This window comes from Fringilla coelebs (assembly GCF_963513975.1).
Source record: "Fringilla coelebs genome assembly, chromosome: 3".
In the NCBI taxonomy this organism is placed as follows: Eukaryota; Metazoa; Chordata; class Aves; order Passeriformes; family Fringillidae; genus Fringilla; species Fringilla coelebs.
This window is the reverse complement of record NC_140030.1, coordinates 106157859-106184259: the sequence shown is the minus strand read 5'-3', so window position 1 is coordinate 106184259 and position 26401 is coordinate 106157859. Positions and strand designations below refer to the sequence as shown.

General features: G+C 37.6%; 1 protein-coding gene across 7 annotated transcripts in view; it reads right to left on the bottom strand.

Annotated features, from left to right (window-relative positions):
• Window positions 1-26401, bottom strand: part of CDC42BPA (CDC42 binding protein kinase alpha) — a 184673-nt gene that overhangs the window by 28029 nt on the left and 130243 nt on the right. For 6 of the 7 annotated variants that reach the window (XM_084203496.1, XM_084203492.1, XM_084203490.1 and 3 more), the window contains 13 exons: window positions 21870-21975; window positions 21123-21271; window positions 19915-20006; window positions 17297-17373; window positions 16110-16157; window positions 8928-9047; window positions 8145-8225; window positions 5593-5698; window positions 4692-4828; window positions 3908-4047; window positions 2952-3033; window positions 1586-1802; window positions 743-805 (listed from right to left, as the gene is read on the bottom strand). In XM_084203496.1, the coding sequence (XP_084059622.1) occupies window positions 743-805; window positions 1586-1802; window positions 2952-3033; window positions 3908-4047; window positions 4692-4828; window positions 5593-5698; window positions 8145-8225; window positions 8928-9047; window positions 16110-16157; window positions 17297-17373; window positions 19915-20006; window positions 21123-21271; window positions 21870-21975 (1418 nt within the window). The remainder of the gene's footprint in view (window positions 1-742; window positions 806-1585; window positions 1803-2951; window positions 3034-3907; window positions 4048-4691; window positions 4829-5592; window positions 5699-8144; window positions 8226-8927; window positions 9048-16109; window positions 16158-17296; window positions 17374-19914; window positions 20007-21122; window positions 21272-21869; window positions 21976-26401) is intronic. The other variant, XM_084203493.1, reaches the window with a different exon arrangement.

The window sequence follows — 26401 nt, the reverse complement described above, 5'->3', positions numbered from 1 at the left end:
GACACCCAAGAAATCCCCCTTATTGCTCCCCTGCAGTATTAAAAAGTACAGAATCAAAACTAGTATTTCAATAACATGAAATGTGGCAATTCTGGATAAACCTTTGGCTTTTCCTCATCAGAAATGGGAGGAGCAGATCTGATGCAGTAACAACTGTATTATTTCAGTATGCATTTCAAAAATAGTTTACTGAATCAAGGAAAAGCCTCAGAGCTGAAACATCCAATTAAACATGTCATTGTTGAATTAACTTGGGCAATCTGTTAGCACATCTTGCAGTACTGCACAGAAGTTTTCGCTTCCAGTACCAAGGAGGAGGTTACACAAAGGATTAAGCCACGATTCTTGCTGAGGTGCACAGCAGGAAATTCAAATGAGGGAGGTTCCTGCTGAACATACAAAGGAAGTGTTTCACTGTGAGAGTAATTTGCACCAGGCAGTGCAGAGAGATCATGGAACCTGTATCCTTGGGGATTTTCAACATTCAACTGGATAAAGCCCTGAGCAACCTGGTCTGAAATCAGTATTGAGACACTTCAGGGAAAAAAACTTCCGCTGCATTTCAAAACTTTGTTATTGGAAAGGATACCCAAACCAGAGAGCACACAGAACACCTTCTGGTCTCTCATGCAGCTGTCCAGCTGATAATGGAGTAAGTAATGAAAAATGAAACCAGAAGATACTGAATAAGAAAAAGATGATTTAGTATTAGGGAAATTATTACCAATTCCTAGTTTCTTACCATCTTTGGTGACATGCACAACAAACAACCCTTCTTCATTCCCCAGAGCTATTCTTTCATGGTCTATGACATTAAGGAAAAAAAAAAAAGGTTATTTTTCTTTGGAAGTACTTTATGAATCACATACACAATAGTTATAATTCTCATTAACAGAGACAATTTTTCTAATATATTGAAATAATTGTATATAAAGCCAAACCTAATATATTAATGTATTTCAAAAAATTGGCAACCTCCCAGTCTCTCAAATTTCTGAAAAAAGAACTCTATTTCCATTTCTCCTGTTGAAGTAACAGCTAGAAACAAAATTTTTTACAAACTGTTCAGAGAACAGTTAAGTCTAGCACCAGCTTTGAAGTAACTATATTATTATATTGAAATAATTTACATAATCAGAGTTTAACATATTTTATGCAGAAGCATTTGAAATGACTAAATTAAATCTCTGATCTTACATTTTCTCTCTGGTCCCACCAGCAGATTTTAAAGTGAGTGATTTACACCTACTCTATAGTGCTAATTTTGCCCAGTTAGGGAATGATGTTTACAGACTAACAAAAGAGGAAAGTCCAATTCTCAGTCAAAATTATTCATAATTATGAATATTGGTGAATAATTATGAATATGGGTGAATAGAGGGAATACTCTTAAAAGATCTGACAAAAGTGCTGGGTACTAACTTGCACTTTTCTCTTAGGCTCACACACATTTCCATATGGGATAAAACCACTACCTATTACTTTCTATTCAGTAGATAAACATCTAACACTTTCTTTCCCCTAAAAGAATCATGCTTTTAGCATACCCATTTTTCTTAGAGCTCTCTTCTTAATAACTTCATACCTATGATTGCTGCTGACTGTGTTGTTTTGATGAGGGGCAAGGTGCTGTCATAAGCTTCTTTGGGGACATAGACTGAGCGGTCTTTGAGTTTGTTCTTCTTCAAGATCCTATGCAACTCGTTCAACACGCCCACCCACTTGCTTTTTTCATTCTCACCATCTGCTAGAATCAGGATTGAACACTTGTTACTGGATGCAGAGAGCTGGGAGGCTGTAACCTGCAAAAAAAAAAAAAATCAAAACATTGTTTTAAGTCATAAGTGACAATTTCCTCATGACCTCATGATAGTTTTTACAAGGGAATCAGATGCCTGTAAATGCCCTTTTAATTAGTTGTCTGAATTAAGGAAGTAAAAATTTCTCTTCAGTTAATAGAAAACACTCTTACCTTAATCAAGAACCCAGAGCAGAAATCCAGATGTGAATATTTTAACGTACAGAGAAAATGTTGGTTTTATTTTAAATGCATTTGTATCTATTTTATAATTCATGAATGTCTGCTCTAAATAAGGTAGTCAATTGTTTCTCACAACAATTTTAAAACTAAAAGCATTTTTATAAACTTTTCTGTATTTTTAAGGCTATAGATTTGATTAATAATTTTTAATGCAATAGGAATGGTTTTTACTGAAAGAATGCTCTGTGATTCTTTTCATACATTTGATACAGTTATTATAGATAAAATGGAAAGCCTTATTGTAAGTTTTATCTCCTCTCAGCACACTGAGTGATGATCAGTCTAAAAACTGGAAAAACAATGACTGAAATACAAAGGCACAGTAAAGAAATTATAGTGGAACTGATAAGACATCAAGGAAATTTCACTGAGGTCAAAGCTTTAACAGAGTATCTAACAAAAATAAGAATATTAGAATAAGCCAGTGATGGCAAAATCCTGATACCAGATACTAGGAATAAATTTTGATGAGCATTTTGCACTCAATTTCTATACTGACTATCTGATGAATGGGAGTTTTCAGATATCCAATGAATACATTAAAAAAAAAGGTATAAAAAATAAAGACTTCAGCAATAACTCAGTGAGTTAAACTGAGAAGCAGAGGGCAACTTGAGGAAATTAAAATGTACAAGGTCATGATGAACAGAAGAATTTCAAATGCCTAAGAAGAAATGGAGGAAAATGTGTCTTATTGTGAAGATGAAAAAATACAACCCACACGGAGATAAATGCTTGTCTAGATGTACCAGTGCTATTTTTACCACAGGAATGATGGAGGTACAGATCCCTATGCATTGCTGCTGCTGCTGCCATGGATTCAACAGGGGCAGAACTTGCCAAGGAAATAAAACACTAGCAAGCTGTCAGAGCACACATCACCCTGTGAAACCCAGGATGCAATACTCACCCTGAAGATACAGGGGATATCTTTCCGATTCGCATGGATGACATCTGAGGCCAAGACAGAACTCACTGAGAATTCTTCATCCCTTATGGAGATCATAAACATAATTGGAAAAGAGTTAATGAGCAAAATCTGTATGTTTGGATTTTACTTTTTCAATAGCCTTGTTTAGTGGAGGAACCAAGTCAGCACTGAAATCTGATTTTTAAAATTATGCTTTCATCTGTATCTGAAGATAAAACTCACAAATGCAATGTTGCATAATTAACTCTTGGTAAATGCTGATGGAGATAAATTTATTCAGATATTCTGTTGCTGTTTTTCATCTGTATAAATTGAAACCTTTAAAGAAAAAAGTCCAACTTAAAAAATAAGTGGAACAAAGAACAACCTGTTCAACTCTCATAAAAATGTAAACTCACCTAGAAGCTATAACCTTCAGCAGTTTGGGGCTTCCTGGATGAACTGAGATCAGAGATGAGCTTTATTTAGTTGCTATGTTAGATATTCTCAGCCTTCAGTGAGGCTAGTAGTGTAACAGTAATACTGAAGATAGTGGGAACAAACTATTCAGCCCTTCTCAAGCAAAAATTGTAATGCATTTACCCTACAACAAAATTTTATGTTTTTCAAAACTATATTCAACTCCAAAACAGTGTTATTTTTAATTCTTTATTCATTCCAGATCTTCTGCACAGCTTAACAGATTTCTTTGCACATGATGTAGTAATGGAAGTTTAAACATTCATATAGGAACAAACAAGTGTAGTTCAGGCTAACTCCAAATAACTGCTAACTACTGTTTGATTTTTTTTATCCCAGAAAATGAGTGCCTTTCAACATGGATTAAAGGGTTTCATAAAAGCTCTGGAGCTTGCTTACTGATTTGACAAAAAGGAAAAGCAGAACAAAACCTCCCAGTGCTTCTGCCAAGCTCCCACCAGCAGCAAACAGCTTACCTCATGTCTATGACCTGACTCACTACCACGCTGGGCTGAGATGCTTTTCCTTCTGCTACATCATACAGGAAGAGTTTAAAATCACAGATCACTGCCAGTGCTCTCTGCCAACCTTTCTTTACTCCAGCTGGCTTTGGGACCTTTAGAAAAATAAATTCTGATCAGCTCTCTGTAAGTTTGGATGCAATCAAAAAAGCAAAGAGCACAAAAATCAGTCTGCTCATCTGGGCTGGAAAGTTTTAATTCAGTGATGATGATAAGCAACATATGCAAGAGCCCAGGAGCAGTAAGACCAACAAAAACAGACAGACAATATATTACTTTATAAATTAATAGCATCACAGATTCTTTCTTCTCATTTCACAAATTCATTCAGCGCTGTATTGAGAAATATGGAGAAAAAAAAATTGTCTCTAGTTGGTCACAGAATTATGGCCAAAACTATGCTGAGTAAATCTTTCAATATTTCTGTGCAAATATCCACATCAGTAACCACAGACAGTACTAGGAGAAAGATTTAAAAAACTCACAGAGCCTGGAAGATGATCTGATCTCCAGAGATGGAACTACTCAAGACCAACCCAAACCACACTGACCAACAGAGATGGAGAGAGGACCACTGCTGATACTGCTAAGAGTTGCTCTGTGAAAATTTAGGTCTTAGTTTCCAAACTGCTACTCTAAGATGCAATTGAATCTATCCCCCCAATATACAAAGTAATAGCAGCTCTGGAAAACAATGAATTTAATGCAAGTGCCCCAAATGCAGCTGCCCCCTACTTACTCGGACATGTCCTTCATAAGCTGTTCCTATGCCTTTCTGTGGATCTATTCCCAAAGGTCCCTTAGTCTGCTCAGGAGGGATTGGACATACTGCAGGAGCCTTGTCTGCACAGGTCACATGGCAAGAGAATCCACACACTTGTGAGGAGGAGAAGAAACAAAAAGATTTGACGGTTATTTCTTGTGCAATGCAAAAGTTGTGATAATGATGATGAGATTTACACAGAAATCCCCTTTCCTTTTTTGACCAGCATCTGAATAATCTCACTGAACTTTGCTACAGACAGAAATATAAGTCTGCACACAGCAGAAGTTCATGGTTTTATCTGCTCTAAATCCCAAATTTCTCTTTTTCAAATAGTTTATGGATACACCTGCTTTCACCCAGATAAGAAAGAGCATAATATAATCTCTATTATGTCCTCTAGGCCCAACTCTACTAGTAAACAACAAACTGGAACATTCTTTAAATAATATACATCATTCTGTGTGCATATAAACAAGAATATCTGACATTCAGTACCAATTCTGCTTCTTTCTGGAATAAGTCAGAATAGATGTTTTAAATTTTGCCCTGCAACATATAGCAAAGCTGGTGTCAGTATAGCTGACCACTCAGGGGGCCACCTATGGTGCCACCTGTGGCCCCTTATTGCTATTTTGAGTACACTGAACTAAGCACTTCTACCACCAACTAGAATAAGAGTGTCCCCAGACCTCTGGCCAATCTCTTATGTATGTTCAAAGTGTTTGGCTTCTATGCTTAAAGACTGAAGCATAAGAATATACTGCTATTCAAAATAAAAGCAGAAGTCTCCTGCATCACCACACGACATTTCCTGTGCCATTTGCATCTGTAAGAACTTCAGTTCACACTTGTTTGTGCTCTCCCAAGTGCTTACCTTCACAGGTACAGCCCTGTCGTATCAGACCAACCATCAGGGATGTGCACTGATTGCATTTTGTTGGTGTGTTAAACGATTTCACTACAAACTGGTGAGCTTTAGGCTGTGAAATGAGCAGAGAAGGATGTTACCACCTGAACACTTCTCAAGTACAGTTATTTCTTTCACAGACAAGAGTGCATAGGTGCATTTCATCAGGCAGCTTGTTTGTGCTTGCTGAAATGAGATCTCAGCCAAAAAAATTCCCTTATCCCTTATGCCCACTGCTGCTAATTTAAACCACCCTCTGTAAACAGAGCCATGGAAAGTGGACCCTGTCTCAGAACATGACTTTGCCTCCATTGCAGATAGAAAAGCTGCCCAAGTGATTCTGTTATGCTTTAGAAGTTGAAGGTGAATCATCATGTGCTTGGAGGGCATCTGACTGCCACCAGGTCAACCCACGACAGCATCTTCTAAGCTGCAAGTTCAGTGCTCCTCTCTCAGGACTACTGCCTTAGGTAAAAGATAAACAGCAGACTTTTTCAAAATTTTATGCCAGAAAGCCCTGACAGAGCCCCCTTTCATGGTGTTCAGCAGGGGCAATCCAGAACACCCAATCTAAAACAAGAGCTGCAGTTGATAGATGAAGTCGATTTTGAAAGGGTTTCTCTTTTTTTATTATTTCTTAGGAACACAGAGTACATGAGTAAGTAGTTTCATTCTCTCCCTCTCCTCAAGGATGGCCATGCTGATGCTGCTATATAAAGGTTAAATGCCCACATAATGTGGCAGGATGACTCACAGATGGCCTTATATAAAATCCAGGAAGCTGCTTTGCTTTTCTATAAAAACTCCCAGCAAATAACTGGGAGTTAATAATAAAGAAAGGCCAGAGCATAGGGTCAGTGCAAAGACCGTCCCAAAAATCCTGATCATGTACATGATCTCAAACAGGACAACTCTGCAGACTACTTTGGAGGGTGGATATGTTAAAATTTTACTCACTTTCCTGTTTTTCATAGCTAAGGGCTCAAACTTATCCATATTTAATGACAGCTGTACTGTTACAATGGCAGCATTCTGTCTACAGAATGTTCTGGTTTGAGACTTGCAGGGAAAAAACACCCAGCTTTAAACACTGATGCAATCAAAAAATAAGAAGGTTCTTCAGGGGACATAATAAATTATAAAGCAAGTCATTACTTACTGGGCAAAATGTTTGCAAAAATTAAATTATGCAGACAGTAAAGTCCGTTTCACATGATTCCAAGTGCACTTCAAGTATTTTTTTATTTGATCTACTAAGATGCTGCCAGCAGAGCACTGTCTGCTCAAAATTTCTAGCTTTCTTTTACACAAATGAATCTTCTGCTACCTTGCAATTTATCAAAGCAGAGAAACAGATCTACTAGAAAGGCTTGCTTACTTCGTTATTAGTTGCACAAAAAAACCCTGTTATTTTTAAATATATACGGAAGATTCCTAAACCACTGAGTCATTTTCAAAACTTTCACAAGAATTTTTTTCCTTTAAAGCTTGTATTTATTCTTCATTTGCTTGAATAGAGATAATCCACTGGGAATCAGCATATACTGGCTTATTCAGCAACAGCAAAATGATTTCAACAACTGATGGACAATCAGTGTTTATGCAGGCAAAAGCCAAAAGACAGGAAAATTGGAAATCTCTTCCTGAAGTGCTCACTCTACACTGCTTTAAAACAGGCAAATCTGTGGTTTCATTTTTAGGGATACTCTTTGCCTTTTCTCAAGAATAAACATCTAATTAGCATATAGACATGTCACAGACACGTTTTATGAAAAATCCTTTCCTAAGGATTTTTCCTCCTGAGAAGCTGAGAGGCCTCAGGAACAAAATGTAACCAATGATTGTCTGCTGCTGTGGAATGCAGCAGGTGGATCTGGGATTGGTCTCATGTGGTTGTTTTAATTAATGGCCAATCACAGTCCAGCTGTCCAGACTGTCTGGGTCAGTCCGAGCCTTTGTTATTGATTCCTTTTCTATTCTTAGCCAGCCTTCTGATGAAATCCTTTCTTCTATTCTTTTAGTATAGTTTTAATATCATATATATCATAAAATAATAAATCAGCCTTCTGAACATGGAGTCAGTTTTCTCATCTCTTCCCTCATCCTGGGACACCTGCAATCCCTGTCCCACAGACATGCTAATCTGGGACTTTCTTGTATGCAAAGAGTAGAGAGGCATGTTGGTCAAACACATGTCAGAAAACACTCTCTTCCTAGGCCAGCACTTTCCTTTCTTCACATTCTAGCTCATTTACCTCCTTCTGGTGTCCAAACTACCGTTTTTCCTACAATCAAATGCCTGTGGAATTCCACAGTGCAGCTTGCCACACCATGTAATGCAAGAACCAAGGGTTTTAAATTTTACAGAGCAACCAGCTTGCACATAAACACTCCACATATTCATCTCCTAAATGCCCTTCCAGGCAGTTCTGTAGGATGAGTGTGATAACCAGCTCTCCTGAAGCTGTAGCCCAGGAGTGCCACGCTGCCCTTGCCACACAGGAAGCCTGACAGGGTACCTTTGGTGCAGAGAGTCCCGAGCCAACGTAGGCTGTCCTCATGGTGGGCGTGTGAATGGAACGGGGAGGATGATCTGTAACCTGCACAGAGCCCCCAAAGGATCAATCAGACATCGAGAACACACTACCAAAGAAAGACTCAATAAAGGAAGAAGAGCATGTTGTCCCAACCACCCTGTTCCCCAGCATCCAAGCCATGAAACTAAACTGATTCATGCAGGACTCAGGAAAATAAATCTTATTTCTCAGCAAGATTCATCTCCTAAATGTTAAAACCAACTTCACATTGTCTGAAACATCTGATTAGATATTTTCTAATATAAAATACTAGAAAACACACATTTTTTTTTTTTATCAGGGAAAGGGGATAAATTATTACATCAATGTATTATTATAGTTGCAGAGTCTGGCTAACATTTCATAATAACAAGACTTCCAGCAGGGCTTTAAAGTGTATTTTTACAAACTATATTATAACAATCTTTGTGCCAACATTTCTTAAATATTCATGACTGAAGATATGTTATGAAGAGAGACCATAACTAATAATTGATCCATAGTTCCTATCCCTATTCAATTAACCATAGGTGAAAGGAAATACAACATTCCCCAAAACACAGTTCACTACTAGTGCAGAAGGCCATTACAAAGTCCTAAACACTCTTGCTGCAGAAGAATTAGCTACACCCTAAACAAAAGACTTGCAGTACTCATTTTTATATGAGTGAAACTGTTAGTCCAAAAAAGAGAAAAAAAGACAAATATCTTTCAATACTGAGGTACCTCAATTGGTTCAATCTCACTGGCTGTAGAAGGAGACCTTGATCTTGAATGGAGGTGAGACTTGCTATCTTCATCCCGTGATGGAGTATTAGACAATGTAAAATTCTCAACTGAATCAATCTAGGAGAACAATTCAAGAGAGAAAAAAAAAAAACCAACCAAAGAAATAAATCAAAGACATCATTAAAAAATAATTCTCAACTCTTACCAAAATAAGATATGGGAGCAGTAGAATTCCTAAGAGAGAACTGAGAGGATAAAAATTCAGTTTTAAGCATCTTCCTAATTAAAAGCAACAAAATGGAATGAAAATTGTTGCATGTAAACACGCCAAGGCTTCTGCTGAGAGGTGAGCACATGCATAAAAGCTGCTAGTTCAGGGCCCTGATAACCACTTGAAGACACTTGCAATTCAGCATTTTTCAAGGGTGAATGTTTTCTGAACACTACTGGGTTTCGTCCACTGGTAGCAGGGATTTGTTGGAAGTGAATTTCCACATAGCCCATGTAAATTCCTGCAAATATATTCAGGAGAAAACAAGGAGAAAAGGCAGAGCAGTGTATATCCTGATAACTATATTCACAGAGAATTGAGGGGGCTTTGCACCCCATTTGAGCTACAGAAACATCCTTACCAGGAACACAGATTCTTCTGGGGAATGTTTTCCTAGTCCTTGATATACAGAATGAAACTAAGCCCAACACAGAGCTACACTGAACAAGGCACATAGGAACAAAGAGGCATCCTGGGTAAAAAGTCATCTTTTGTTAGTAAAGCTGAAAAAATCAGAGAAGGCAGGATTCTTCCTTGAAAACAAGACATCTCTGCAAAGTTTCCTATGTAAAATTATATTAGAAAAAAAAAAGGTGAAAATGCTTTTTTCCCACTAATAATAAAAATAAAAGCTGCAGGCCTGCAGAAGGCTCCATGGCATGCCTTGATTTTCTGGAGCAATGCTATCATCAGTTCTCCATTGCCAAGGATTTGCCTAGCTTGCAGACAAACTAAAATATGCAGCCATGTTTACAGAAAGCATTTGAACATTCCAGTGTTTCTCATCTCATTTGCCACTGACAATACCAAGAATTCCACAAACTTTACTGCTTTTTGGGAATCAATTATATTGCCAAGCCAATTTTATACATGCACATACAGTCCTGTTCTTCAGGAGCTCAGTCACAGTAGCCAACAGGTGCAGTTGCTAGTTTTATTTTTTTTCATTTTAATAGTGAGTTCAGTTTAATGGCTTCTAGTTTTACCATACCCTTCCAAAAAATTATCTGGTGGAGAATGCCCATCAGTTTAATCAACTTAGGCATATTAATATGCCTGCAAGCATTTCTGAAATGAAAATGGGAAATTCTCACACTGGGATACACCTGTTTACTACACATAGATCATGTGTTTCAAGCATTCAGGCAAAAAGTAGCAGCAAAGTGAACATTTTGTGCTAAGATTTATCAGAAGCAAATAATAACTGAAAGCTTTACCCAGTATTAGAAACACTGATGCTTTAAGTAGTAAATCCTCAAATGCAATGTGTTTCAATTATTTTAAACTTTTTTTTTTAATCCAGTCTAAATATGTGAAAACTTGGAGTCCACACAAACACTGTTTAACCTTCAACAATTCTACCTCCTCCTTAAAAATGTTACTAAAAAATAAGCCCAATGAGTAACTACAGGCAAATTTTTTCACAGCAAGAAACAGACACTCCTTTTTTCCCACAAGTCAAACTTGGAGATCTAATCTATCATTTTATAAATGTTTCCAGACACTCCAAGGGCTTTCCCTTTCAAAGCAGCATCTGCATACCAAAGAATTTTCATGGTGTCTATGAAAAAATGTAGTACAAGCCTGATATCAGTGATGGAACCTTTCTGGAATGTGCTACAAAGCCTTTGCGGTTGAAGACAACTGCTGAAACAGTAACAAATGCATTTTCACCTTACTTACAAACATAAAAAGCCCACAAAACACATAGAACCTGATCCACCATTGCAGAAGGGAATTTAATCACCACCTTCAGTGCAGAAACAAGGGCCTTAAGCTGTATTGCTGCAGTGATCTTGGGGTCCTGGCTTTAATGAGAAGAACCAAGCACAAAAGCAGCCTGACTCAACTATGGTCAACAGTTTATGAAGACCATGTTAGCACCTTTCAAATTGGTTTTAAACTAATCCACTGGATTACCCAAAGCAGATTTCACTATTTCCTACCAAACTGCAAGAGCTTTGCTGTCTTCCACAGGACTGTGCAGGTCTGAGCCAAAGCTGGCCAGTGTATAAACACATTTGGAGGAGAGAGAACTTCTGAACTGGAGGCACCACCAACAAAAACAACCAGTTACTGTAAGCTTGTCTGAGAGAGTCAGCAGTGTGCTTTGAACTGCATGGGTAAGGACATCATTAGAGCTGTTGGGCATTACTGTTTATTCAGTGAACATTCAACAGAAATGCTCTGTATGCTTACTTATCCCTTCCATCATATCTATATAAAAGAAACAAAAGTGGCAGTATGAGTTAAAGTGGACATAGCATAACTGGTAGGAATTCATCCTCACTGAGTCTGCTTTGATAGCACGTGTAAATCCGTGCTTAAAAACCCACCTTGATTTTTGAAACACCACAGACCTTTCCAGCTTAACCAGCTACACACAACCATCTCTGTTTTCTTTGTATGAATTTTGCCTAGCCTCCTTGATGCTCCATTAACTCAATTCCCCACTTCACGTTTATTTATCTTTGTACTGTGATATTTTCTATTATTTGCTGTGATGTTCCCCCCAAATGCCAAACTTTGACTTTCCATGGGCAATTCCCATGACTTAACACATGCCCTCTGTTACAGGCAAGGAAACAAACGGGCCCTCATTTGATGTTTGCTCATCTTCCCAACCTGCATCTGCCTGATCAGCTTCCACATAGAACTTTCACATGAAAATCAGAAAGTACCCAAAGCATCTTCTCCAGTTACTGTGATGCTCTGCTCATGGGGTTCATTGAAATGAGAAAGCACCCAAAGCATCTTCTCCAGTTTCAGAGATATTCTGCTCACAGGATTGCCAAATGAAATAGTCCAAAAGCTTTGAGCCCACGGCTGTAAAACAACAAAAAGCACAGCAGCAGCAGCAGCAAACAGCAGCAGCAGCAGCACAAGACATGCAGTGAGGTAAATACACAATCCATACAGTAAACATAGGCATGGACAAAACAGGCAAAAAATAAAGGGCCACATAGAGTAAGACAGCCTCTTACACGTCTGCCTTTGTTAGCTGGAATACAGGAAGGAGAGCGCTTTAACAAAGAAAGGAGGAGAATATGTTACAAAACCAAACAGTGACACATACATCACCTCAGAATTCCTCACTCTATATCCACAGGTAGTGTTTAGACACACACAAGCGTGTTCACTATTACAAGTATTTTAAAAACAAGAAGCTATTCTGGGCCAACAAGAGGGAAGAAACATTAAAAAAAAGAAGGAACAGTTATTCCAACTCAACAGTCTTACACTGGACAACAGCAGCAGAGCTGCAGACTACACTGCACCATTAATTTGCAGTTGGCATCTCTGTGCTTTGAACAAGATGAATAAAGTCATCTATTGGAGGCACAATATGTCCAATTTAAAGTATCATTAGGAATCACATTTACTCAACTTAATTATGAACGTGCAGGTAAAGTCAAGTCTCTCACCACACACCACCATGACTTATTCTGTTCAATAACAAGAATTCAGAACACCATTTATTATTCTGTGGCTACTTGCAGAGCTCAGATTTGTTTAGTCTAGCCAAAGCCCATGGAGACTGCATGTGAGGACAGACAGCAGGAGGACTTAAGAAATCTATTTCTAATTTCTATGTGTTAGCAACAGGGCAAAAATAGTATTTTTGAGCATGAGGGAAAAATAATTTTGTCGAGGGAAAAATAATTTCGTCAAGGGAAAATGGGATTCCATTTTATTGCTATGAAATAATCAAGTCATGCTTAAATAAAACGAGTTGATTGCTTCTCACAGCTAGTGGGATTCACAAAGATCCACCTGGCAAAGAAACAAAACCCAACACTTTCACTGTCAGACATTCTGTGAACACAGGAGACTTAACACCCAGACAGTGTCACTGAGACAGCCTGCAACACACAGGAGAGACAGCAGCAGGGTTTAGTCTCTTAGAGTCTCACTGGGGGTGACTTCCCTCCCCAAAGACTGGAATTCAGGGACTGCAAACACACTCCTACTCCCCTGTGTGCAGAGGACATACCAGGATGGCTTCTGAATGTGTGGGCTGCCACAGCTAGGAGGATTTAGGCACCAGTTCTGCCAACCTGACACAGCACCTTTTCCAGGCAGGACCCAACAGTGAGTGCTGCTCATCAGAGTAGTGAGCTACCACTTTCTCCTCAGCATCTGCAGGCTACAGAGGCAGCATGACATCTATTTTTATTTCTCTTCAGCAGAAATTGCAAAAGTACTGTTTTCCTCATTGGAAAAATTAGAATTAACTGCACTCATTCAGAGAGTGCTATAAATAGTTATGCTATTTGGATGGCAGACACACAAGACATACCCACCCTAGGAAAGCCAGTGCAGTGTGCACATCTGTGTGCTGAAGAGACTTCAGAGATCCTGCAAGAACTGCACCTGCACATTATTTTACATACACTCTGTCCCTCCTTAATGAGGCACAGAGTCTGAAGAAACAATCCAGCCCAACAGAAATACTTACTTGGGGTTCTTGATTAAAAGGGAGGCTTTCCTGAACCCCCATGCAATACTGCAGCACTGCATGAGCCTGACCTGAGGACTTCTAATCCTTCCTTGGTCTTAGTACAAAGACCTCAATGGACCCTCAGACTTGTCAGGTTTGACAGAGAAGTTAATTCTTCAGGAGATGCTGCAAGAAATGCTGTCCTTCAAGGTAACCACTGCCAGTAACAGTCATTGGGAAGGGATTGGAGGTCACATCCAGTGGGCAGGGAGTTTTAATAGCCCTATTTTAATTTAAGTCCATCTAGTATATTGATACTAAACCAACTCAATGAGATAAATCATAAATAGCCATTCATTTAGATAATTCAGCCTATAAATTATGCTATGAATGAATCAAGTGATTGTCCAATAAATCAAAGATGCAGAACTGACTTTCACAGCACAACTGAATGACATTACTTTTCATCTACTAACACTGATAACAGCTTTATCTCTCTTTCTAACAAAGAATATCTTGTATCTCTCTGCAAGGTGCTCTTCCCATCTTTGAGCAGCCAACTCTACTTTTACTGCAGTTTGTTCAGATGAGAGAGAATTCTGCCTTGGTGTTAGAGACATGAGCCCCTGGCCAGTCCAGCCCAGAGATGTTCTTTTCCCCAGTGCAACTGAGAAAAAAACCACTCCTGTTGGACTCAAACTGAAGATGGAACAGAGGAAGTTTGACTCCATGTGCAGGAAGCTAACTACAGGCAAATAATATTAATAGTAATATTTGAACCTTTACCCAAGACTAGAAGGTCTGCAAAGATCTGATCTGGGTGGACCAATCAAGAAGAATTGCTATTAAAGGGATGTATGCCAGCAGTTGAAAATTACCCACTTCCATAAAGAAAACAACAAAATTGTCAAAATGCTTGTGGAAAAAATGCTGCCTTCTCAAAAGCAAAATAAAACCAACCCCCCAAAAAACCCCAAAAACAAGCAACAATAAATATGGAATAAAATACTGAAGTCCTTCAGAATTAACTAGAGAGCAACCAGGAAAATACCCATGTCCTAAGCTTCTCCTTGCAAAACAGAACATTATCAGCAACTACCACATATGTACTTTATTTCTAATTTAATAGGTTTTTGGAGAGTGTTTTAGATATTTAAAAAGATAAATTTCTATTCAGAACCTGCTGATACAAACAAAGTGCTCCTAAATACTCAGGTAACACAGAACATGTTTTCTTTAATCCAGGTAAAGAACTGAAATATTATTTGGTTTTTGTGGATTTACACAACAGGAAACTGTACCATTTTTTTCCTCTCTTTTTTTTTTTGGTAAGAAAATTCCAACACTATCAGCAAGCCAGAAGCTTTCTGTATGCTATACACAAAACAGGGAAATGCCTTCTAATAAGACACCACAGATGAACCTTCACATTCTGTCTGAAGTATAAACATGATTTACAGAGAAAAAGCATCCAGAAGAAAAGCATTTTTTCAGAGTATGTTAAAGGAAAGGAAAGCAGCAGAAAAGGCCCATTTATCTCATCCTCCCTGCTACACCCTTCACAGCAGACATTTCTCAAACAATATTAACTTGATCTAATTTCAATGCCAATGGGATCACACTGTGTTCAACACATATGTATAAATAAATAAATAAATAAATAAATAAATAAGTGTGAATGGATGTATGTATAATATGTATAAACACATCCACGAGCACAGACAGACACACACACACAGTTATTCCTACAGAGCTGTAATGGATGGGGCTCTACACACCTGGACTTCAAAAATTTTATTAATAATTACTTTTATGGGCCTACTACTTCAGTTTGGAAGAAATATAATGCAGTCAATTCTTAGCTTTTAATTCAATTCCCTTAGTATGCAATTAACTAGTGGGAATATTTAAACAGTTTAAATATTTAAATATTTTGAAGTCCTGACAGAAAGCCTGCATTTCAAATGGCAATAAAAAGTAGTAAGCTCAGTCATAATGAAAATGACTTCTCACAATGCAGGCTAAAAACCAGAAAATATTTTACTTGAGCACACAGAAATTAACTGTATGGTAGGGAAACTTTTTAAGAGAAGTGATTAGAAAACTTATGGAAACAACTCATGATAAAGGAATAATATGAAGCAAAAGAATTAAATACATAAATGTGCTGATGATTTTGGAACTGTTTTTTTACAGGCCATATCAAGAGACAAGGCCTAAAAGCAGCTTTTCCCCATCAGAAAAACTGTTTCCAATTAAAAATTCTTCACCTGCACCTAAAGAAAAGCATTTATTTCAAAACAAAACACCTATCTATATAAATAGGAGTGAGAGTGCTATTACAGAAATACTTTGTTCTCCACTGCATGTGCAGATTTTTTAAGTTGACTGCATTAATGTCTGAATATTCCAAATCAATCAAGTGATCTGTTATTGAGGGATTTACTGGGTTGAAAGTCAGACTTACGTCATCCATAAAATCAATCAATGAGGATGAAGAGGAGGAAAAGGAATCCTATTTTAATGAACACAGCAGTAAAAAAAAGAGAGAGAGAGAAAGAAAAGGATGAAGGAAACTGTTCAATATAAATAAAAGTGCAAAACTAAAGAACTGTAAATAACCAGTGGCAGTAATAGTTACCTCAGTAAGTTTTCATTAATTGCCTTTCATAGACAATTAATTAATGTTCTGTAAAGAAACCAGTGTTTTTACAGCATTTACTCAATAAAGTATTATTGATATAGTCTCAACAGGATTCTTATATTGAAAGTAATTGATAAGATAAATCATTACAAAGGAAATTTAAAAACTATGTTAATTGTGAGAACTTCAAGAGAGAACAATGAATTAGTGAATACATAATGAAAAGAAAGAGTTTTGGGACATCAGTAACAGCAGGGATTATGCTCTTTTATAGCTAAATGTGATGATGCTGTATTTGCATCAGGAAAAACTGGGCAAACTTTAGATTAATGTCCAGCTGTAAAGGTGGTGCCTTGTATCGTCTGAATTCAGTTTGACCAATGTTTCACCTCAGCTGTTCTTTTAAAAGAAAGATGATGCTTTGCTTACTGTTGATTAGAAAAGGAGATAATAAATGTATAGTATTGTTTCAGTTCTTTCCTGCCAGGCTTTCTACCTATTCTGGTCTTTTGTCTAGAAGTGACAAAGGCATTAAACAGATTCATTTTTTAAATAAAAGGATCTGTGGAGAGGAAATGAATATCAATTATCTGGATTTCACAGATCTGTGTAAAATGAACAGATGATGAAAACAACCTAATAAACAGTACTAATGACTTCATGGGATACAATCAAGGATGATTTAGTATTTTCTTGTTTTTACCAAACCACTGCCTGCATTACTTAGCATTTTCTGAATACAAAGAAAAGCCATTTGAACAACAATGCTTTTCACATTCACTGCAACATCAGGCAAATTTCTGCATTCAAGGTTTGAGACAGAATTCACTGTGATTACAAGCATTCAAGAGAAGACAGCCAGCACTGTAAAGGATGAATAATTATTATACACAAATATTATTGGTGCAATACAATTAAAATACAGGAGCAAACCCTCAGCAAATATGCACAGGACCTGCACACAACAGCAGTTCCACTGACAAACCAGGTTAGAATAGTTGTGCACTTACTTCAAATTGATCCAGAGCAGAGGTAGGCGCATTCAAAAATGCCAAGAAAGAATTCTGTGAGTCTTGGTGCTTTACACCTAGAAAACAGCAGCAGGTTTATAAGCAACAGAAAATATGACCTTCTCATGGAGGACCTTTGCCTTGCTGAATCAGAATTTTGAGTGTCCACCTGAAACACCTACGTGTTTTGAAATAAGCTGCAAATTTGGTTTATTTTCAAGAGTAAATGATTTTTTTAATGGACAAGCACATATTTAATCAACCTTTCCCAAGCTAGAATGTGTGTGGTGTGAGCTCCATGTGGAAACACAGTGTGTGTCCATGTCTGTTATGCAGAGGGCACTAGTTTCTAAGGTGCCCATGTCCATTTGCACCACACACTAATGTCACCACCCCTGCCTGGTGACACGTGGGACGTCCCACTGTGGCAGGACAGCCAGAAAAACCAGGGCATTTCCAAACCAGATGGGTTCCTTGGGCTCTGTGCCTGCCACCTCTCCCAGCTGAATGCCCAATCCTGGGGGAGGTTTCAGAGGTTTCTGTCCCACCACACCGAAGCGATGCTCGGCCAGCGAGCGGAGCAGGAACGCTGCATCCCCTGGAGCTGCAGGGGCTGCCACACCTCAGCTCTGACTTGAACTTGTTCCAACTGGGATTTTTTATTTCTTCTTCTTTTTTAATTCAAGTTGCTGGGTGGGTGTTTATACTTTACAGATGTGTATGAACTCTATTCCTCTCAATGCTATAAACATGTTTTATATGCACATACATATAAGTATTTATTATGACCAGAGCCTGCAGGACAGTGTGCATCTCAAAACAATGATATTAGAAGTTCCCTATTTCTTTTTTAAAATGTCAGTGTCTTGCTCTAATTAGCCATATCACCCTATATGTTCTAAATATAAGCCACAATGAATGAAGTTACAAAGAACACTTTCCTCTTTAAAATATAAATACACTGAAATCACAGAAAAATACTAAAACCATTTTTCAAACTACCACCAACTTTATGGAAGACTCTCAGCAATCTTTTCCCCACCTGTTTGAATTTCTGAAATATATTTATAAACAGGAAAGGATTAGGTGCTAATGCAAATAATTCCTTTCTAGAAATCAATTTCCACACACTGCAAGTTACTCTACCACTGTACCCTGACTACATTTGAATCTTCTACACAGTTCATAATTCAAACAGCAATATATTTCTTCTTTTAAGAGAAAACCAAATCAAAGGTAGTAACAATTTAGGTTAGGGTGTATTTCTATCAGACTATTTGAATAATTGCAGTAAAATATTACTAATATAATTCTGTTAAGAAACATGACTAATGTTTCCTTGAACAGTACTTTTTAGCTTGCTTGTTTTCAGCAAAGAGTAAATGTTTATTTCACCAGAACAATACGGCTTTAAACACTGGAAAAAATATAGGATAAAATATTAATTATAAATTCACAACATTATTTAACACAAAGGAAGATTTCAGAAGTCAAGAAACCATGCATAGTATTTAAGGAAGTTCAAGAACATATAAATGAAACCTGAACATGACAAAGTATTTTTGTCTCCAGGGAGATGCTATCAACAGCTTCTCTCTAAGCACTTGGAGGAAGAATAATCCTGGTATCAGTGCTAAGCATTAAGACGAAGGAGTATCAATTCTCTAAATCTTATTTGCTAACTGGCACCATTTTTTAATGTTCTGTATAGGTCTGAATTATTTTTACCAGTCAGTCAGCACTTGAAGACCTATATATAGGAGATGAATGCAAACTCTAATACTTTATTGACCAACCAGCCATTAAGTTGGAAAAGCTGAACAATATTTGACATCCCAGTACAGCAATTGTTGCCAGGGTATTTAAACCCTGGAGTTCACAGAACTACAGAAAATTAGGTAATTCCATTTGGCCTGAAAAATACTTCTTCCCATGTGCCTCATAAGACACAAATATTAGAGCTACTACAGAAACTGCAAAGAATCAGCCAAATCATTATTCAACTCTTAATGTTTTCTTTTTTTTTCAATGCAGAATTACCAAGAAAAGTCTCTTCTCCCAGCAACAATGCAAAATAGTATTGGACTGATGCAACAGTAACCCCAGAACATACTCTTTATACCACAGCAAAGCACTCATGACCACACTGCTCCCTATGTGGCTGCAAAGCCTATCCAGGGAGTTATCCCAGAAACAAACAAATGCTAAGAATTCCTCTGCAGTTGTTTACTCTCTGTGTAGACAGGCCCAAAACACTCAGAAGATGAACAACACTATGACCAGTATTGATGTTTAAATACCTTCACCCATCATAAAGAAGAAAAGGTTAGAAATATATCTATATTTTAACAGTTTTCTGGCAGTAAATCACTATACACAGGCCAAATAAAAACAATGCAGCTTCAACTCAAATTATACCTTACTGGTTTAAAGGTACCAACAAAACTGAGGCCTGTTACAAGTGTTACAAGTGCAAATGCAACTACTGTGGGTTCACCTTGACACACAAGTGTTGTGCCCACATGCTGGTATCATATTTTACTTTCAAGGTGACACTTGATTGATAAGATGCACCCACCAATGTGACACACTATTTACTTGGATATCAGTTGCCATACCCTTTTCTGATCTAAGCTCTTCTGTCTCCTTCTTCAGCCTTTCAATGTCTGCCAAAAGCTCCATGTTCTTCTTCTCGGATTCTTGCAATTTACTTCAAAAGAACACAAAAAAAATACATGTAAGTATTGAGAACCCAAGATACAAGTCACTCTTGTTCCTGATGTCTTCAAATACCAGAATAAATCTACTGGGACCTGTTCAGTTAACAGAAAAAAGCCATTTATCTATTAAATAGGTTCATGTTTTTCATGTTTCTAATTTCTAAGTAACTGCGTGAGCTTGTACCCACATGAATGAGAAAAAAAGACTGTATGTATTTTTGTGTTTTAGAGAGTCCTGTTTCCCATTCAAATTTATTTGCTAATTAAGTACCTGTGATAGCAATAGATTCATTTGAACTGGTTTTTTTCTCAGTTCCTTTACAGTTAGTTGTTTCAGTGCTTTCTGACTCACAGCTGAGAGGTAATTCTACTCTGCAATTTCAGCACATTTCTCATTCTTGCCTGTCAAAGCAAACACTGGTTCTCCTGTTCTTATAGGATTTCCAGTGCTGCCTGTCATCACATTACCTGGCCTGAAAAACATTCAAGGTAGGTGAACCAGATGTTCCCATTTTACAGGTAACACATGTGAATCTCAGCTCTGTCCTACTGCTTTCCTAAAGCTGCAAAACCCAGCAGTGCTCTGAGCTGAAGCTGGACACCTAGAAATGGAATGACTTCCTACCAACCCCTGTTTCAGGCATTACACAGCTCAGAATAAATTCTGTTGTGGGAGTGCTGAGGTAGAAGTGAGAAAGACAGAGGTCTGAGGAAGGAATTAAAGAATTCATAACAGTCCATTAGCTATTATTACTTCTTACAGTGCAAATCAGTATGCAATAATTAATTTCAGTTAGCTAACCCAGTGTAGTGATCAGCAAAATGGAAAAGAATACATTCTAAGACACAAACCCAATCTATGGGTTTGGATTTGTTATGACAACTAGGAGAGATCATATTATTAAAAGAGAATGTGATCCCTCTGAAAGTCTTCAAGATCTCCACTTTCCCCAGGAAGTGCTCAGCTGTTCAAACAATGAAGAGAGATGTTGGGTTTTTTCTCATCTGAGTGATCAAATTTCCACAGACAACAGATGAAATAATGATTTGATGACATTTCCTGGGAGGTACTGAAGTAAATTTGCATGAGAACAATTCAGTCTTACCACTCTGTAGAGATACAGGAAGCTTTGACTTTGTTCAGCTCATCCTGAATAGCCTGTTTGGCTCGGATTTCAGCATCAAGAGCAGACTGGAGCTCCAGCCTTGCAGACATGTCCAGCTTTGCAAAGCGCCTCATCTTCCAGGGCATGTCCTAGGAAAGAACCAACAAATTAGATTAGAAAGAGTAAGAGGAAAGGAAGTTGAACATGAGGAATGCAACTACCTTCAACAACTACATTTCCCAGTCTATTATGTCCTTAATGTAAGAGTTCATTATATTCCAAAATAATCTAAAATCAAGAGTAGCGTTAGCAGCAGTATTTCTGAACTCAAGTAACCAATTTTATGTTTTATGCTGATCTCAAAAGCAAAGAGATTTTTTGAAATCTGGTTTTGATGTGCCTCAATTCAGATGGCAGCTACAAAGGACATCCAAGTGTTCACTTGTTTCACAAGTGAAAGACTTGAAGGTTTTCATGAACAAAAGCATGATTTCCTTTAACAAATTCATATCTGATTATAAAGTAGCTACTTCAACTGCAACATAGATAAAATCACATTATAAAGATTTTGGTGTTTAACTAATTGATAAACAATAAATTTTGGTATTCAGTAATTCAGAAGCTCTAGGAAAGTTTAACTTTCTATTAACATAGACTCTACAGACAGATTATTACTGCAGCTGAAACTGTCAAATCAGTGGTTTTTTCAAACAAAAAACCTTCTAATATATGGAAGAAAAGTCTTACTGTAGCTCTTGCACCCAAACTGGAGTTCCTCAAGGCTTCCAGCTCTTCTGTCATTTTAGAGGCCAAGGCTTGAAGATAACCTCGAGCATCTTTTTCATCACTTACCCTAAATGATTACATAAGAAAAAAATAAGGTCTTTTAACCAAAGAATCTAAAGAAAAAACAGAAGTCACTTCAACAAACCAGCAACCAGAAACAAATACAGAATACAAAAAGAGTAATAAAACATAAGGATAAAAATAACAACAACAGCAACAAAAGCCCAAACAGAAAACCACACAGAACTAATTCTTTGCTGCTTCGTGGAGTTCCATTAAACAACATGCATCACTAAGACAAAGACTGAAAATTGAAGTACTATCTATCAGCTACCTGAAATTGAGACTGTGAGAAAGAAAGCTTTCAACCTATTTTTAGGGAGTAAATTAAGACAAAATTCACAACCAATAATTAACAATTCAATTGTCCAGATAATATTGAGACTCATGGTTAACTTTTCTGAGCCAACTGATTATGAGAACTAGTAGCTGAACAGTGATGTTACTTCCAGAAGTGCTAATTAAACAGGAGAGTCTACTTTTAATGTTATTAAACGGCATAAGCCAGAAGAGGTTCTCTCATCCACTGAGCTTTTTTTCTATCCAGACATGTTTTCTGAGTGTAAAGACAACAAGGAGGAGACATGCCTGTTTTTCAGATTCTTTGATCATCAGTTACAAAGAAAGAACAACAACTTTCTGTGATTAATCACAACAGAAGGCTCTTTCTTCACTTTGCCTCAGGTGCTAACATAGAAAGTTGCTAAAAAAATTAACTCACTGAAACTAACTTATGAAAAACCTAAACCAAACAAACAGAAAAAAACCCAACACCATCCCTCCCACCTCATTTCCTTACATGCCTGGCTCTAAACACGTTCATTTTGCCCACAGAAGAGCAATCCCAGTTCTGCAACACCCGGCCTTATGCAAGTTCCTGAGCTGTGTCAGAGACCAGCAGGGCAATACCACAGCTTGATCACAGTTCAGTCTTATCAACACCAAACACTGAAATGTTTAGGATCTGCTCAAGGTACTGAACCTCAAATAGCTTTAAATAAAATACAGGGAAGTGGGAACATATTTTTTCTATTTCATGAGAATTAACTTATCCTTGCTTCCTGATCTTTGAAAGTAACTCTAACCCTAAGTCTGCTGGACTGGAGATGAGAAGTCTCCAAATGGTTGATGGTGTCTTGCAGTGACCTCCCAGCAGGAAGTGATTCCCCCTTTGTGCCTATAAGGCAATGTAAGTTTTTCTGCTTGATACTACAGGGTTCAAACACAGAACATGGAAATGGCGCTGCTTGCAAATTTACCATTAATTATAAAAGTTTCAACACAGATTTACAGATAGTTGCCAGGAGACAAGGAAGTCAGGGAGCACATACTCTGAACTGTCATTGGCAAGGGAGGAACTGAAGAGCTTTCCCACCGTGGCCTTAGGACAAGATCACACTGTGAAAGCCACAGGCTAAATATCTGCAGGTTGTGGTGACTTTTGGGTGTGCAGTTTAAGGTTTATTTAAGGAAGACAGACTACTGTACTACAGAGGAGCCAAAAGCAAAATTAGCAACCATTTCCCACAAATCTCACACCTGACATGAACATACAAGCATTTATGGAGCCTTCTTTTCTTTGTCTTTGCTTATAATTTAGTTCAAGAGGTGGGGAGGAATCTAGGGAAAACCTACATGTCCTGACTATTAAAAGTCAGTGAGAGTTTTTATATTAATGAGTCACTGTTTTTCCCAAGGTACATCAGAACTCAATGGAAGTTGCATACCAACTTCTTTTCCCAAAACATTCTGGATAACACATTTTGACAATCTGATAAAGATAATCTGAGCCTACACAAACCACTTAGGCTGTAACAGTGGGCAAAAGATGTGAGAAGTAGCTAAAGATGCTTTTTGGAGGTAGTGGGTGCATAATTAAATACACTGTAAAAAGAAAAAAGCTTAAGCAGAAATAAAAAGAATGTGAGGCTCTCAAGGTAAGAGTAAATTTTCCTGATGTATGAGGAGGGAAAGAGATTAAGGAATCAGCATCTAATTTTCTCTATTTTTAATGACACATCAAATCTTTGCAGGAAAAAAAGGGTCCAATTTCTATGTCCAATTTTATGATGCCACACAGATCCTTCCTGATGGAAGGTGAGGAAACACTTCAGTTATTTGGTTTATGGTGCACAGAACCCTTGGGCTCCAAATGCTGAAAAGCTGCACATGGAAGAAAAACCTCAAAAAGATGTTCCACAGACAAGCAGAAATCCAGAAATTGAAAATATAAAGTAAATATTTACAAACATCTGTACTGAGTTCAAGGGAACTCCTCAAGCTCTGGATGACAGAAAATTAAAGCAGTACAATTGGGAACTGAGGTGGTTTTGTTGTCCACTAGATGGCAAAATTCTCTCAATAATGGCATATATTATTAAACATCATGTGGACCCAAGAGCTCTTGGAGCTTTTTCATTTGTTACTCTTTTGCTGGGGTTGTTCCATTTGGTAGGCTTTAAAAACGAAAATAAAGTTAAAAAGTACAAGAATGGCAAATTAACTCTTACTGATGTTGTTCTCCTTGTCCTCATTTTGACAGAGAGCCCTGACAAGCACAGCAAGAGACCAAAGTTCTTCAGGTTCCACCCAGTCACTACTTTCTTTACTGAAAATTTGGATTAACTGTTCTGTTTTCAATATAACTGCCCTTATTTAGTTCCTTAATGCAAAGAACCCAGAAAAGCACTATGGTACAAATTCCTGTAAAATTAAACGTAACTTTTTGGCTGGAGCCAATATCATGACAACCTTCACATAACCACTGGCTGCTACCTGTATGGTGTTTGTCAGGATGCTCAGGAGGTCCGACTGGGTGTCCAGCTGGGATTCTTTACAATACAAAATGGACCCAAAGGACTAAAGAATTTTGCTCAACAGAAGTGTTCTTAAAGTCCTGGTGTCTTACAGCAAGCTCTGTTTAACCTGATTTAAAAACCCCAAGGAAATCTGACAGTCATGACTCCTCTATGCTCTCAATGCTTTTAAATTTCGGTTGTTTTACCACTATGCTCAAGGTCTCCAACTTAATTTTTAATTTTTCCCCTGGTGTCTCCAATAAAATCTGTCTTTTAAAAATATTTCCTTAAAAATTTTTAACACTTCCCTCTGCTCCCAAGCCCTGAAATTTCACCCTGTCCCCCAGAATTTCTCTTTTAGACATAATTAACTTCTGACTATTCTTACCTCAAACATAGCACACCTCAGAATTTTACATGCCTTGAGTTTCTTAACAGTTGAAGTTGCACAGAATTTTTGCTATATTTTCTTCACAATTTGTGTGTGGTTTCTTTTTCTGAGAGCAAACAGATTTTAAAAGAACCAAAAAAACTCAAACCAAATTTTGGGGCTTTTTAAGGTTTGATTTAGTTTAGAAGTGTTGGGAGGGGGTAGTTGGTTCTTTTGGCTTTTTTTTTTTCCTTTTGGTGGTGGTTTTGTGTTGGGGTTTTTTCAATGAGATCAATTAAGATAAAACCAACAATAGCACAAAAAACCTGGTCGATAAGGAAAATATTAACTAAATATTGTGGTAAACAACTGTGACAGCTTCTGGGCAGCTGAATCTAAGCCTAACATCCACTCTGTAGGTAAAACTGGTAGGATTTAGCTCATCCACATAAACATACTCAACAACCCAGAATTATCCATTTGATATGAGTTGTGTAGGTTTCCTTTCCAACCTGTGGTGAGAAAACCAGACTTCTAGAGTACTAGTCATGGGATTTATTGAATTGTCTACCTTAGGACTTGTACAACTAGGTTAGATTAATCCCTCCCAGGCCAAGATTCTTGCCAAGTACACTGGGAATCCCTACCAAGATTTCCAGTGACCTCCTTTCTGCACAGCACAGAAATACGGTACCTCAGCTATTTAAAATATTCCTTTTTCAAGTGACTGCATTAACCTCCAGTGCAATTAATCTCTTTCCCATCTCCCACAGGAAAATTTATAGCCCACTATAAAAGCTTCACTATTTCTTACTCTTGTCAAGGAATGATGAGTGATTTGGCTAATATAAACTCATCAATATAATAGCTCCATTAAGGCTGAATGATCCGTGAGGGTCTGTTGAGTCCACAATAGAATTTGCAGTGAAAGTCTGATTCAAGTGTTTATATTAAAATATTGCCTTGTTTATGGTATCTTGACCAAGATTAAAAGGTTTGCATACATTATTCCTAAAGATGCAATAATGCTGAGTAAGAAAGCAGGGAAAAGCTAAAGGGAATGTGAAAAGCCATTAAAATTACTCACAAATTATAAAATCTGAGAGAAATGGCAGTTTAGAAGGGCCCCAGGAATCATGAAGAAAGTGACGAATCTTAACCATCTGAAGTGTGAATTCAAAGTAATTTCTTGAGAGGTATCCTTTAGATGACAAAGCACTTAAAAGAATGCAGGGACTTCTTGGGCTTGTGTTACCCCAAGGAGG